At 43.2% G+C, this 13,170-nt stretch overlaps 1 protein-coding gene across 1 annotated transcript in view; it reads left to right on the top strand.

Moving 5' to 3' along the window:
- Positions 1–13,170, top strand: part of LOC139478784 (TP53-binding protein 1-like) — a 74,538-nt gene that overhangs the window by 47,591 nt on the left and 13,777 nt on the right. Inside the window, exons 25-30 of the mRNA XM_071261410.1 lie at positions 1,844–1,895; positions 2,890–2,972; positions 4,375–4,450; positions 6,969–7,169; positions 10,386–10,513; positions 11,642–11,968. Of these exons, the coding sequence (XP_071117511.1) occupies positions 1,844–1,895; positions 2,890–2,972; positions 4,375–4,450; positions 6,969–7,169; positions 10,386–10,513; positions 11,642–11,968 (867 nt within the window). The remainder of the gene's footprint in view (positions 1–1,843; positions 1,896–2,889; positions 2,973–4,374; positions 4,451–6,968; positions 7,170–10,385; positions 10,514–11,641; positions 11,969–13,170) is intronic.

Here is a 13,170-nt window from a genome sequence, read left to right as displayed (position 1 = left end):
GTATGTAGTGATTCTCACTGGGGTTGTAATGACACACTCAATTGCAATACGATGCATATCTTGATAGATCACAATACGATACACTTAGCTGCGATGCAATACATATATCGATAGATCACAATACCATACACTTTATCGTGCCACGATATATGTCTTGATGCATCACACTATGAAAGACTTAGCTGTGATACGATACATAGCTTGATGTGATATGACACATTTCTTGATATATTGGGGTTGTGGAGTAGTCTAGTGGTTAAAGCAGTCGCTCATCACGCCGATGATCCTGTTTCAGTTCCGCACATGGTTACATTGTGTGAAGCCCATTTCTGGTGTTCCCCATAATCAATGTGAATCGACAGCATGGGGCATGTATGGCGGTGCCATGAGACGGACATGGCAGAGGAGTGGCTGTTTTGTTTGACTGCAGTATATTGTTAAATGCTATACTCTGAGCAACAGGTGTACATGTGGTTATGAAACAGTTCAAGGATTGCTCATTCCTATGTCCAGAGACAGACATAATTCCTAAGGCAACAACGCTGCCTTGGACGATGTTGTGACTGCTGTGGCACGGACACACCGGTTTGAATATGTTTGGGATAGGTCTGCGGCATGAGAGATGGTTCACATATTTGCTCCCAGGTTATGATATTCTAAAAATATTCAAGTATAGGGTACAAAAAATGAAATTCTTGGTTCTCAGGCACTGCTGCAACATCACAAGGTCCGCCGAACTTTTCGTTTGTATTTCCATTTAAAAAAAAAAAATAATCCTCAAATATTCTACGTCTTGAACACACATGACCCTGGCAGTGAAATGGTACAATACTTAAAAACAACACAACCCTTTATAGCGTGCAGTTACTTCCCTTCACACACGCACTGATGTACTGCCACTCTCGTGTTATATGTTATGGTCATAATGGCAATAGTTATGTGCTTGTTTTGCCATTTGCAATTTTGATCAATGAAAACATGAATTTTTTTTTATAAGACATCACTGGATATGATGATTTGCAAATTCAATGGTATTTGAGTACTGTATGGCGGACAATGTTTTATAATCAGAGAATAAGGTTAGTTAACAGTAAGTTAAGGTGAATTTCCATCAGATCATACACGATTTCGCCGAAATTGATAGAAACAAAATTTAATGAAATATTGGTGAAAAGTAATATCATGGATTACAACATAAGTCCAGATACACAATGAACACTTTTATAGCCAGATAGTGTAATAATAGGAGTAACTTGTGTACTTTAGTACAGATTTGTTGACATACGTATTTCGATGTTGTGTGCTCACGATAACATTTTCGCTGTGTAAAATAGAATCAAAGCTCATTGTATGCGTGTAATATGCACTTACTGGTAGTCCAACGGTAGTCAAATATTGTATTCCAGTATATTACTTATCAAGCAATACATTTATGTAGGGAGGACCCTTCCCAGTTTGATAGTACACAACTGTTTATTTGGTTACATAAAAGTTTAAACAACCAAAGCAACAAAAACAAAATATATGCTGCCCGCCCGCACTATATTTTCTAAAAATATTGCCAGAGAGCCTTAATTTTTTAAGCCTTAAGGAAACTGTTTCACCAAAAATTGATGTGGAAGCTTATGGGGATCTTGCTTGACAGTGATGAAAGAATGATGTTACCATGGATATGATAAATCAGGCATGTAGGATAAAGTGCAGTCACAGGTCTTTAAACTTTTACCCAAACATCTTAGAATTTGATTTGAATATTTTCTGTATCTTTCCCCCATCATACAGCCTAAATATTGCTGACTGTGATGTAAAACAACATTCTCTCACTCACTACTTTGTTTTTCAGGAGAGAAGAGTAAAAGTTCGGAAAACAGCAGTTCTGGAGAAGGTCATATAAGGTCAGTGAAGAAACACTGATGGAGTCAAATAAGGGAGAAGCTGTTCGAAGCTAACATTGGGCACAGCTGTGGTACAAACAGCTGTGCCCAATGTTATCTGAGGTGCCACTGTGCCACAATCCTCTGACAGGACGTCTTGATTTCAGAACCAGTTTTCAAACTGTTTCATGTCGCTGACATCAAAAGTCAGATTTCTGAAGCTGTCCTGAAGTTGTATCTCAGTTCTGGGGTAGAAATGAATGTTTTCCCCTCAACGCAATGATGGGTAGATAACAATCCTGGGAGTGGTCTTTCTAGGGATTCCTCTTCCCACCCTCATCTTAACCCCACCTGTTTGCCAATATCGTTCATCAGTCGGGATGTCACACTTTTGGATTCACCAAAGTGTCTGACAACTGCATTTTGTGATTCGCCAGCTTCAATCATATTTCTTTTATGTACCCTTTTGGAGGCATTTTCCTATGTTGGTTGTGACGTTTATTGGCACATACATGTAACCAGGATGTGTCACCGTGGACGAGATGTTTTACGTGTGCAATGTGTAAAGTGTGAACAGGTTTTCTGTCCACATTCAGTATCTGTGTCTCATGCAACAGAACTGGTCATTTTATTCTGATAGCTGAAATGATGGGGTTCTTTTAAATATTGTTCCACACATATCTAAATGAGTGAATTGTGGAGTGCTCAAGGATACAAAATATTCATAGCCTTTACATACTGTAAGATGAGTATGACCTTTGTTTATCATTGCAGTCTCACTAAAGCACATATTTGTACCAAGTTTTGTGGAGTAGCTCTTGTATTCAATCTCTTCCACAAGCATATGGACAAACAAGCAGATGGATAATTTACAGTGTCACATTTTATTGCACATATTGTCTTTTAGATTGTACAATGGGCAAGGATATGGATGACTTTGTTGTCTTGTTTTTGAATGGGTTTGGTATCCATTCTATCATTTGGACTAGCTATTTGATGTGACTTTCTGTTCCAGTCCGCAGATTCCCTTCCAGACAACCACAGATGCTGAACAGGAACAAGCAGCACCAGTTGAACATGCAAGTAGCGCAGAGATTGGTATGTGTACACTCTGCAGGGAGTGGTGTGTCTGTAGACTCACGTGTGTGTGGTATTGGTGTGTGTGCACTCTGCAGGGAGTGGTGTATCTGTAGACTCACGTTTGTGTAGTATTGGTGTGTGTACACTCTGCAGGGAGTGGTGTATCTGTAGACTCACGTGTGTGTGGTATTGGTGTGTGTGCACTCTGCAGGGAGTGGTGTATCTGTAGACTCACGTGTGTGTAGTATTGGTGTGTGTGCACTCTGCAGGGAGTGGTGTATCTGTAGACTCACGTGTGTGTGCACTCTGCAGGGAGTGGTGTATCTGTAGACTCACGTGTGTGTGCACTCTGCAGGGAGTGGTGTATCTGTAGACTCACGTGTGTGTGCACTCTGCAGGGAGTGGTGTATCTGTAGACTCACGTGTGTGTGCACTCTGCAGGGAGTGGTGTATCTGTAGACTCACGTGTGTGTGGAATTGCACAGATTGGTATGTGTACTCTCTGCAGGGAGTGGTGTATTGCACAGATTGGTATGTGTACACTCTGCAGGGAGTGGTGTATTGCACAGATTGGTATGTGTACACTCTGCAGGGTGTGATGTATCTGTAGACTCACGTGTGTGTGGAATTGCACAGATTGGTATGTGTACACTCTGCAGGGAGTGCTGTATCTGTAGACTCACGTGTGTGTGGTATTGCACAGATTGGTATGTGTACACTCTGCAGGGAGTGGTGTATTGCACAGATTGGTATGTGTACACTCTGCAGGGAGTGGTGTATTGCACAGATTGGTATGTGTGCACTCTGCAGGGAGTGGTGTAACTGTAGACTCAGGTGTGTGTGGAATTGCACAGATTGGTATGTGTGCACTCTGCAGGGAGTGGTGTAACTGTAGACTCAGGTGTGTGTGGAATTGCACAGATTGGTATGTGTACACTCTGCAGGGAGTGGTGTATCTGTAGACTCGAGAATGTGTAGTATTGCACAGACGTGGGGACAGTGTCATATCTTTTACACATATTTAACACATGAATTACAAGGAGAGAGATGTAGGTTTTGCCAAGTGTGCCACAGGTCATGTATAAAGATGTTTCATGTGACCTTTGGGATTTAAGTGTGCCAACATGTAGAATATATTAAAATTTCAAAAAAGAAATACATTATTTAAATTTCTTTTTTTCTTATCTTTTCATATGTTCATCAATTGTCATGTGTAAATTGTTCCTACTTGCGCAAGTACATTTACAAATACCTTCATATAATCAACATCATAAATGTGATTTCTAATTGTGGCACCGAGATCTTTTTTTTCAAAGTGATTTATGTCATTGGTGTTTCTGATGCAAGTAACTTTGAACCCTGAAAGAAAATATTTGCTGGATGTAAAGAAAGACCTTGACAATCTGGTGTTGTACTCCAGGCTCCACTGTGATGGCAAAGTGGAAGGATGACTACTTCTACCCAGGGAAGATTTTGAAAATTGACCCAAACGGAAGGTTAGTCACATATTATCATTCTCCATTATATGGTGCATTATGTCTCCTTTCTATTATGATATTTATATCCTGGACCCATTGCCACCATTCCTTCATTTCTGAAGTATAGTCACCAGCTCCATCACTCTTGACACTAACAGACTTCCTCTCTCCAACAGTACAACCAGACAGGTTGACAGAAAATAGAAACAACAAATGATCTGCCTGATGAATACTTCTCCCTGTGTTGAGCAGGAACAGTTCCCACTACTGTTTGGAAGGATTTATCTTCCTAGTTTGTTAATGGAGACCCCTGATAAGCATATTGATATGTACACCTGACGGCCAACTATAATGTGCTAGCTGTTGTGTAGGTATAACATACACCTATAAGTATGAGATTACATGTCATAACGGTATGTGAAAATATGTAACATCTACTGAACTGAAGAAAATAAAGAATTCCTCTTGCTCAGCATTATGGAATCAACTAAACATGATGCCTCTTTTGATCACAAGTTCGTCATAGATCTACATTTGAAATTGCAGCCTGTTCTGAGTGAGTCCTTTGTATATATCATCCAATCAGAAGACTGTTATGATTAAACTTTTATCTGTCTTCAGACAGGAAGGGCAGTGTTAATGGTACAGGATATCCGCTTGTATTGGAGAAGGGATGCAGAGCTTGAGTTTCCTGGTGATAACGCCACTTGTGTCATTGAGGACAGAAGTGTGTAATTTGATGAGATGTCTACTTTTAGATCTATAAAAAGTCTGGTGGCTAATGGGACAAAGGTATTAATGATAATGCACTGGAATGCTATATATTGGTAGTACTGGAGATCCTGTGGTTCTTTCACTTAGGAGTGTTGTTATTTTTCATCTGTCCATCCGTCTGCCCATTCGCTTATCAGAGGGGAAAAATCTTCTCAAAAACTATTAAAGTTAGAGAAGTGAAATTTTACACACTGATTACTGGTCATGATATCAAATAAGGTTGAAAATTGGAGTCTTAAATTACTTCAGTTATTGCCCTTGCTCAGTGCTTTTCAACTTAATGCATACTGCTTGAAATGGGGACAAGTTTTCTCAGAAACTGCTGAAATTTCATGAATGAAAGCATGCTTATAAAAAAAGATACTTGTCAAGACTGAGTCCAAAAATTGGTGCCATACATCTTTTTATACAGAATTATGGCCCTTGCTCCATGCTTGTAACTTAGTGCATGGTGTCTGCAATGGGGACAATGTTTCTCGGAAACTACTGACGTTACATGAATGAAACTTTGCATGCTTATCTATGAAATACTTGTCAAGATTGTTTGAAGATTGGTCCTGTAAACTATTTTTTTCCAGAGTTACTTCCCTTGCTACATGTTTTTAGATTTTTAACATATCCAGTTACAGGCGTTCATCCATATTCATCCATGTTATTTTACAAAGTGAATAGTGTCTGCAATGGAGACAAATTGTCTCAGAAACTACTGAAGTTAGCTTATCTAAGAGACATTTATCAAGGCTAAGTTCGAGAACTAGTGCCATAAATTATATTTTCCAGAGAAGGGGCCTTTTGTGTGTATTAATTTCACATTTAATAATTTTTCTGACATAAAGCGACCCTAGTGTCTATCTTTTCTTAAGGCTTTATAGAACTCTTTTTTTTTTAGTATATGTTCACTACTATATGAACAAACAAACACATACATTGCTTGAATGTAGAGATATTGACAGTACACACAAAGAAAACACTACAGATCAAATGTTTAAAATGCAAGTGTCATTTTATAGTATGTCTGTCCAGGGAGGAGAATCTTCGACGGATCGACACATTTTAGTGACCACAATTTGTTAAAATCTAATGGCTTCCCCTACAAACACCCCCAAATTATGGACCACGCTCCATTGCAAAGAAGTTGCTGTTGATTAGGAAAATATTGGTTCTCATCCCTGTGTGTCCAAATTGAGAGCGTACACTGGCACATTTACACTGAATAGAGAATGCCTTTTAGAAAGTGGTCAAATGTAACATATGTTACATTTAGTGGGCTTGATATAACCACATGTACAGTGCATCATATTATTGAAAAGTGCAACCTAATATCAATGGGGAAAAGTGCATGTGCATGTGAAAAAATTCAAATTGTGATTGACTTTCCCTAAATTTTTCAAACAACAACAATCTTTGAACACACTCAATACCGAGTAGCTTTCTTTCCCATACATCACCAATCCCTGTGACATCATCAGAATGTGGGTACTTCAAGATTATGTGCACATGTTACTGTTTGTGTGTTACAGCAAAACACCATTACGTTATGGAAGATCATGACACAGTCAATAGAGATCTGAGATTTTATTTATTTAGACTAGGTTTATGCATCAATGTTTCAACTTTGATACATTTATGGGACCCGGTGCAACCTGGTTTTGTCTGGTGCAAGTAGGTTTTTTCATGTCAACATGCACCTGGTGCAAGTTTAACTGAGTTCCTTAAATCGAGCCCTAATTTAGCTTGTCGTAAGTGAAGTGCGTACCTTTAGATTTTACATCCGCTTTGACGACGGGGACCAGATGTATGTGAAGGCCAAGGATATTCTGCTGGTGAAGGTGATCCCGATTGGCCAGAGTGTGATGGTCCTGTCCTCGGACGGCTACTTCGAGTACGGCATGGTGGTCGGGTACGTGCAGCAGGGCGACAGAGTCAAGTACAAGGTGTCAAGGGATGAAGGCGACACTCAGCAGTAAGGCCACTCAGCTTTTCCTCACATCCTCACAGGGATCACTGTCATTAGAAGCTTTATGTTTGTTCCACATAAGACATAAACACATGTAAGCCATAATTACATTTGTCCATGGTATGATTTGCCATGAACATTTATATCCATCACTTCATGGACTAGTAGTACCGTACTTTGGGTATCATGATCACAACTGAATATTGACATTTCCTGGGTATTTTCCTTTGTACCTTGTGATTAGACTTTGGCAATCTATTTTGTCGTCAATTTGAGAGACTTATTTTGTTAGAATTTATCAGTTACAAACTTAACGTGTATCGTTTTAGTGATCCAATGTTATTGTGAATCAATGTATCAGTTCATATAGGCTTGTATTGCAATATGATCATTCCACTGCTGTGTCCAATCCCATGTCTTCTAGCCACGATGTGGTGGTTGTGTTGTTCAGCTGGCCATGATGTGGTGGTTGTGTTGTTCAGCTGGCCACGATGTGGTGGTTGTGTTGTTCAGCTGGCCACGATGTGGTGGTTGTGTTGTTCAGCTGGCCACGATGTGGTGGTTGTATTGTTCAACTGGCCACGATGTGGTGGTTCTGTTGTTCAGCTGGTCACGATGTGGTGGTTGTATTGTTCAGCTGGCCATGATGTGGTGGTTGTGTTGTTCAGCTGGCCACGATGTGGTGGTTGTGTTGTTCAGCTGGCCACGATGTGGTGGTTGTGTTGTTCAGCTGGCCACGATGTGGTGGTTGTGTTGTTCAGCTGGCCACGATGTGGTGGTTGTGTTGTTCAGCTGGCCACGATGTGGTGGTTGTGTTGTTCAGCTGGCCACGATGTGGTGGTTGTGTTGTTCAGCTGGCCACGATGTGGTGGTTGTGTTGTTCAACTGGCCACGATGTGGTGGTTGTGTTGTTCAGCTGGCCACGATGTGGTGGTTCTGTTGTTCAACTGGCCACGATGTGGTGGTTTGTGTTGTTCAGCAGGTTCAGCTGGCCACGATGTGGTGGTTGTGTTGTTCACCTTGCCACGATGTGGTGGTTGTGTTGTTCACCTTGCCACGATGTGGTGGTTGTGTTGTTCAGCTGGCCACGATGTGGTGGTTGTGTTGTTCAGCTGGCCATGATGTGGTGGTTGTGTTGTTCAGCTGACCACGATGTGGTGGTTGTGTTGTTCAGCTGGCCACGATGTGGTGGTTGTGTTGTTCAGCTGGCCACGATGTGGTGGTTGTGTTGTTCAGCTGGCCACGATGTGGTGGTTGTGTTGTTCACCTTGCCACGATGTGGTGGTTGTGTTGTTCAGCTGGCCACGATGTGGTGGTTGTGTTGTTCACCTTGCCACGATGTGGTGGTTGTGTTGTTCAGCTGGCCACGATGTGGTGGTTGTGTTGTTCAGCTGGCCACGATGTGGTGGTTGTGTTGTTCACCTTGCCACGATGTGGTGGTTGTGTTGTTCAGCTGGCCATGATGTGGTGGTTGTGTTGTTCAGCTGGCCACGATGTGGTGGTTGTGTTGTTCAGCTGGCCACGATGTGGTGGTTGTGTTGTTCACCTTGCCACGATGTGGTGGTTGTGTTGTTCTGCTGGCCACGATGTGGTGGTTGTGTTGTTCAGCTGGCCACGATGTGGTGGTTGTGTTGTTCACCTTGCCACGATGTGGTGGTTGTGTTGTTCAGCTGGCCATGATGTGGTGGTTGTGTTGTTCAGCTGGCCACGATGTGGTGGTTGTGTTGTTCAGCTGGCCACGATGTGGTGGTTGTGTTGTTCACCTTGCCACGATGTGGTGGTTGTGTTGTTCAGCTGGCCACGATGTGGTGGTTGTGTTGTTCACCTTGCCACGATGTGGTGGTTGTGTTGTTCAGCTGGCCACGATGTGGTGGTTGTGTTGTTCACCTTGCCACGATGTGGTGGTTGTGTTGTTCAGCTGGCCATGATGTGGTGGTTCTGTTGTTCAACTGGCCACGATGTGGTGGTTGTGTTGTTCAGCTGGCCATGATGTGGTGGTTGTGTTGTTCACCTTGCCACGATGTGGTGGTTGTGTTGTTCAGCTGACCACGATGTGGTGGTTGTGTTGTTCAACTGGCCACGATGTGGTGGTTGTGTTGTTCAGCTTGCCACGATGTGGTGGTTGTGTTGTTCACCTTGCCACGATGTGGTGGTTGTGTTGTTCAGCTGGCCATGATGTGGTGGTTGTATTGTTCAGCTGGCCACGATGTGGTGGTTGTGTTGTTCAGCTGGCCACGATGTGGTGGTTTGTGTTGTTCAGCTGGTCACGATGTGGTGGTTGTGTTGTTCAGCTGGTCACGATGTGGTGGTTGTGTTGTTCAGCTGGCCACGATGTGGTGGTTGTGTTGTTCACCTTGCCATGATGTGGTGGTTGTGTTGTTCAGCTGGTCACGATGTGGTGGTTTGTGTTGTTCAACTGGCCACGATGTGGTGGTTGTGTTGTTCAACTGGCCACGATGTGGTGGTTGTGTTGTTCAGCTGGCCACGATGTGGTGGTTGTGTTGTTCACCTTGCCACGATGTGGTGGTTGTGTTGTTCAGCTGGCCACGATGTGGTGGTTGTGTTGTTCAGCTGGCCATGATGTGGTGGTTGTGTTGTTCAACTGGCCACGATGTGGTGGTTGTATTGTTCAGCTGGCCACGATGTGGTGGTTCTGTTGTTCAACTGGCCACGATGTGGTGGTTGTGTTGTTCAACTGGCCACGATGTGGTGGTTGTGTTGTTCAGCTGGCCACGATGTGGTGGTTGTGTTGTTCAACTGGCCACGATGTGGTGGTTGTGTTGTTCAGCTGGTCACGATGTGGTGGTTGTGTTGTTCAACTGGCCATGATGTGGTGGTTGTGTTGTTCAACTGGCCATGATGTGGTGGTTGTGTTGTTCAGTTGGCCACGATGTGGTGGTTGTGTTGTTCAGCTGGCCACGATGTGGTGGTTGTGTTGTTCAACTGGCCACGATGTGGTGGTTGTGTTGTTCAGTTGGCCACGATGTGGTGGTTGTGTTGTTCACCTTGCCACGATGTGGTGGTTGTGTTGTTCAACTGGCCACGATGTGGTGGTTGTGTTGTTCAGCTGGCCACGATGTGGTGGTTGTGTTGTTCAACTGGCCACGATGTGGTGGTTGTGTTGTTCAACTGGCCATGATGTGGTGGTTGTGTTGTTCAGCTGACCACGATGTGGTGGTTGTGTTGTTCAGCTGACCACGATGTGAAGGATGTGTTGTTCAGGTGCTCGTGGAGTCAGATGATCCTCAGTGAGGGTCAGGCCAGCTGCCTGATGAGTGATGAGGAGATGCGGGTGCCAGCTGCCCCAGGGACGACGACCTCTGATCCCAGGCTAGGGGATGTGTCACTAGGTGAGTTTCACTGGGCCTTGATGGTCGGAAGAGATCTTACTGCCATACATGTACTGAAATGTTTCAATGGTTATCTTTCCGATTGTGTTTGCAGGTTTAGGTCAATTTATTCTTTAGTTTGATGTTGTGTGGGTATTTATTAAACTACCGGTACCAGTAAGGGAAATTCCTTTGTGATTTGTGAGTTAACCATATCACTGATCTTGATGATGATGTTAATCCAAAAGTCTTAACTGCTGAAAGTAAAACTGCTGGTTTACAATATCTAGCATATATCAATATTGAAAACTGTGTTGAAGTAGCATCTTCTGTGGCACAAGCCAAGGAGATTGTTCCATCATAGGATCTATGTACTATGACTCAATCTATGCAATACTCTACTCAGGGCTGATGTGGCTATATGCTACACCGTTCAGCTTGCTGTACTCGTGGCTGATCTGGCTATATGCTACACTGTTCAGCTTGCTGTACTCGTGGCTGATCTGGCTATATGCTACACTGTTCAGCTTGCTGTACTCGTGGCTGATCTGGCTATATGCTACACTGTTCAGCTTGCTGTACTCGTGGCTGATCTGGCTATATGCTACACTGTTCAGCTTGCTGTACTCGTGGCTGATCTGGCTATATGCTACACTGTTCAGCTTGCTGTACTCGTGGCTGATCTGGCTATATGCTACACCGTTCAGCTTGCTGTACTCGTGGCTGATCTGGCTATATGCTACACCGTTCAGCTTGCTGTACTCGTGGCTGATCTGGCTATATGCTACTCCGTTCAGCTTGCTGTACTCGTGGCTGACCTGGCTATATGCTACACTGTTCAGCTTGCTGTACTCGTGGCTGATCTGGCTATATGCTACACCGTTCAGCTTGCTGTACTCGTGGCTGATCTGGCTATATGCTACACCGTTCAGCTTGCTGTACTCATGGCTGATCTGGCTATATGCTACACCGTTCAGCTTGCTGTACTCATGGCTGATCTGGCTATATGCTACACCGTTCAGCTTGCTGTACTCGTGGCTGATCTGGCTATATGCTACACCGTTCAGCTTGCTGTACTCGTGGCTGATCTGGCTATATGCTACACTGTTCAGCTTGCTGTACTCAGGGCTGATCTTGTATACGTCTCAGATAACCTCATTGTTGGGGAGCGACGGAGACGGAAGAGAGGAGCACAAGAGGCAACACCGAGGGAAAAAGAGCCTCGGACGACAGAAAGTAAAGGCAGTCCAGCAAAGGCCCCCGGTGTCGTCAGAAGCTCACTGAGGGGTAGATCTGCCAGCAGAAGCGCCCAGAAGGAGCAGAAGGACCTACCACCAGATCCCCCAGACCCTCCAAGTCACAGCAAGGACAAAGACCCTCCCAGTCGAGGAAAGAAGCGGAAACTGCAGGAGGGGCCAATGGCCACCAGCACACCAACACCCAAAGCCAAGAAACCTGCTGACAGTACAGGGTCAGGTAACTATGTGCTAGTGATCAGTCAATCAAGGAATCTACCCTGAAACAGTCAGTGATTATAAAACTGCCCAAAACCAATTTATGTTCAGATATCTGTAAGATGGTGCAATGATTTATTGCAAGATATTCACAGAAGTTGTGTTTTTGTATGTTTCTGGGACTATGATTGAAATGTACAGATTATGACAAATACTGGATGATGTAACTGGTTTCACACACATGGAGATGTCAGAAACAAATCTGGTGTGAATGTTTGGAAATGTATCTTCCAGTAACACTTTTAATCACAAAACGTTTAGACCTATAGCTGGGTAGAACATATCCTTCTATTATCCATCTTCCCGAGGCAAGAGAGTTAACTGACTTTAAAAGTCCAGTTTCCACCCTTGCCGAACTAGGCTGGAATACCTGGGCTCGATCGGAGCGCCACCAGTGGCTATTACAAGTTATGTCCTTTCTATGCCTCTCCTGTTGACCAATCAGATTCAACCTCTTGTATCACTTGCATTTGCTTCAAACAAAACGGTTGTGCCCGGTCAAGACGATCTGATCGATAATCAAGATCTATATTGTGATAAAATGAGTCATACATCGCAAAGTGCATCAAATCACGTGTGCACCTTGATTAAAAACATGAAAAGATTTAGAAAATATCTGTTTACAACGAGTTAGCGGAGCACATGCTTTGCAAATCCTGCAGTCTACCAAAATCTGCATGACACTTTACGAACCGGATTTCGATTTCGGTGTGAGAATTTTATTGGACTATGCATTGACTCGTTAGTCCAGCCAAAATGTAACTCCATAATACCAGCTTAGTTCCGCAAGTTAGTCAGTTAACTCACTTGCCTCGTTTTCCTCATCAGCATATCAGGAAACAGTAGTTACAAAGTGAAGTGGCCTTATTTTGTCAGTTTATGGAAACATAAATGCAAACAATATTGCTTGGTTAGCCGAACAAATGCCTCGGAAACGCTTGCACTTTATTTATAGTACTGTAACATGTCTGAAAATGGATGGTATATGCTATTCTGTTGTGAGTGCCAAGCTTTGAACAGATACATAAAGTGCTATGTAACCCCTTGGGGTTTAAAGGTTAGAATAGGTCCCCAGCAACGTATGCTACATTGATCTCTGGATTTGTTTTGTCATCGTACAGCTTGAATAATATAATGCCCTGAGTGGTGTAAAACAACAAACAT

The sequence above is a fragment of the Haliotis cracherodii genome, unplaced genomic scaffold, assembly GCF_022045235.1.
Source record: "Haliotis cracherodii isolate W230 unplaced genomic scaffold, xgHalCrac1.p SCAF_1, whole genome shotgun sequence".
Taxonomy (NCBI): Eukaryota; Metazoa; Mollusca; class Gastropoda; order Lepetellida; family Haliotidae; genus Haliotis; species Haliotis cracherodii.
Note: the sequence above shows the minus strand (reverse complement) of the source record. Positions and strands in the feature narration are given on the sequence as shown.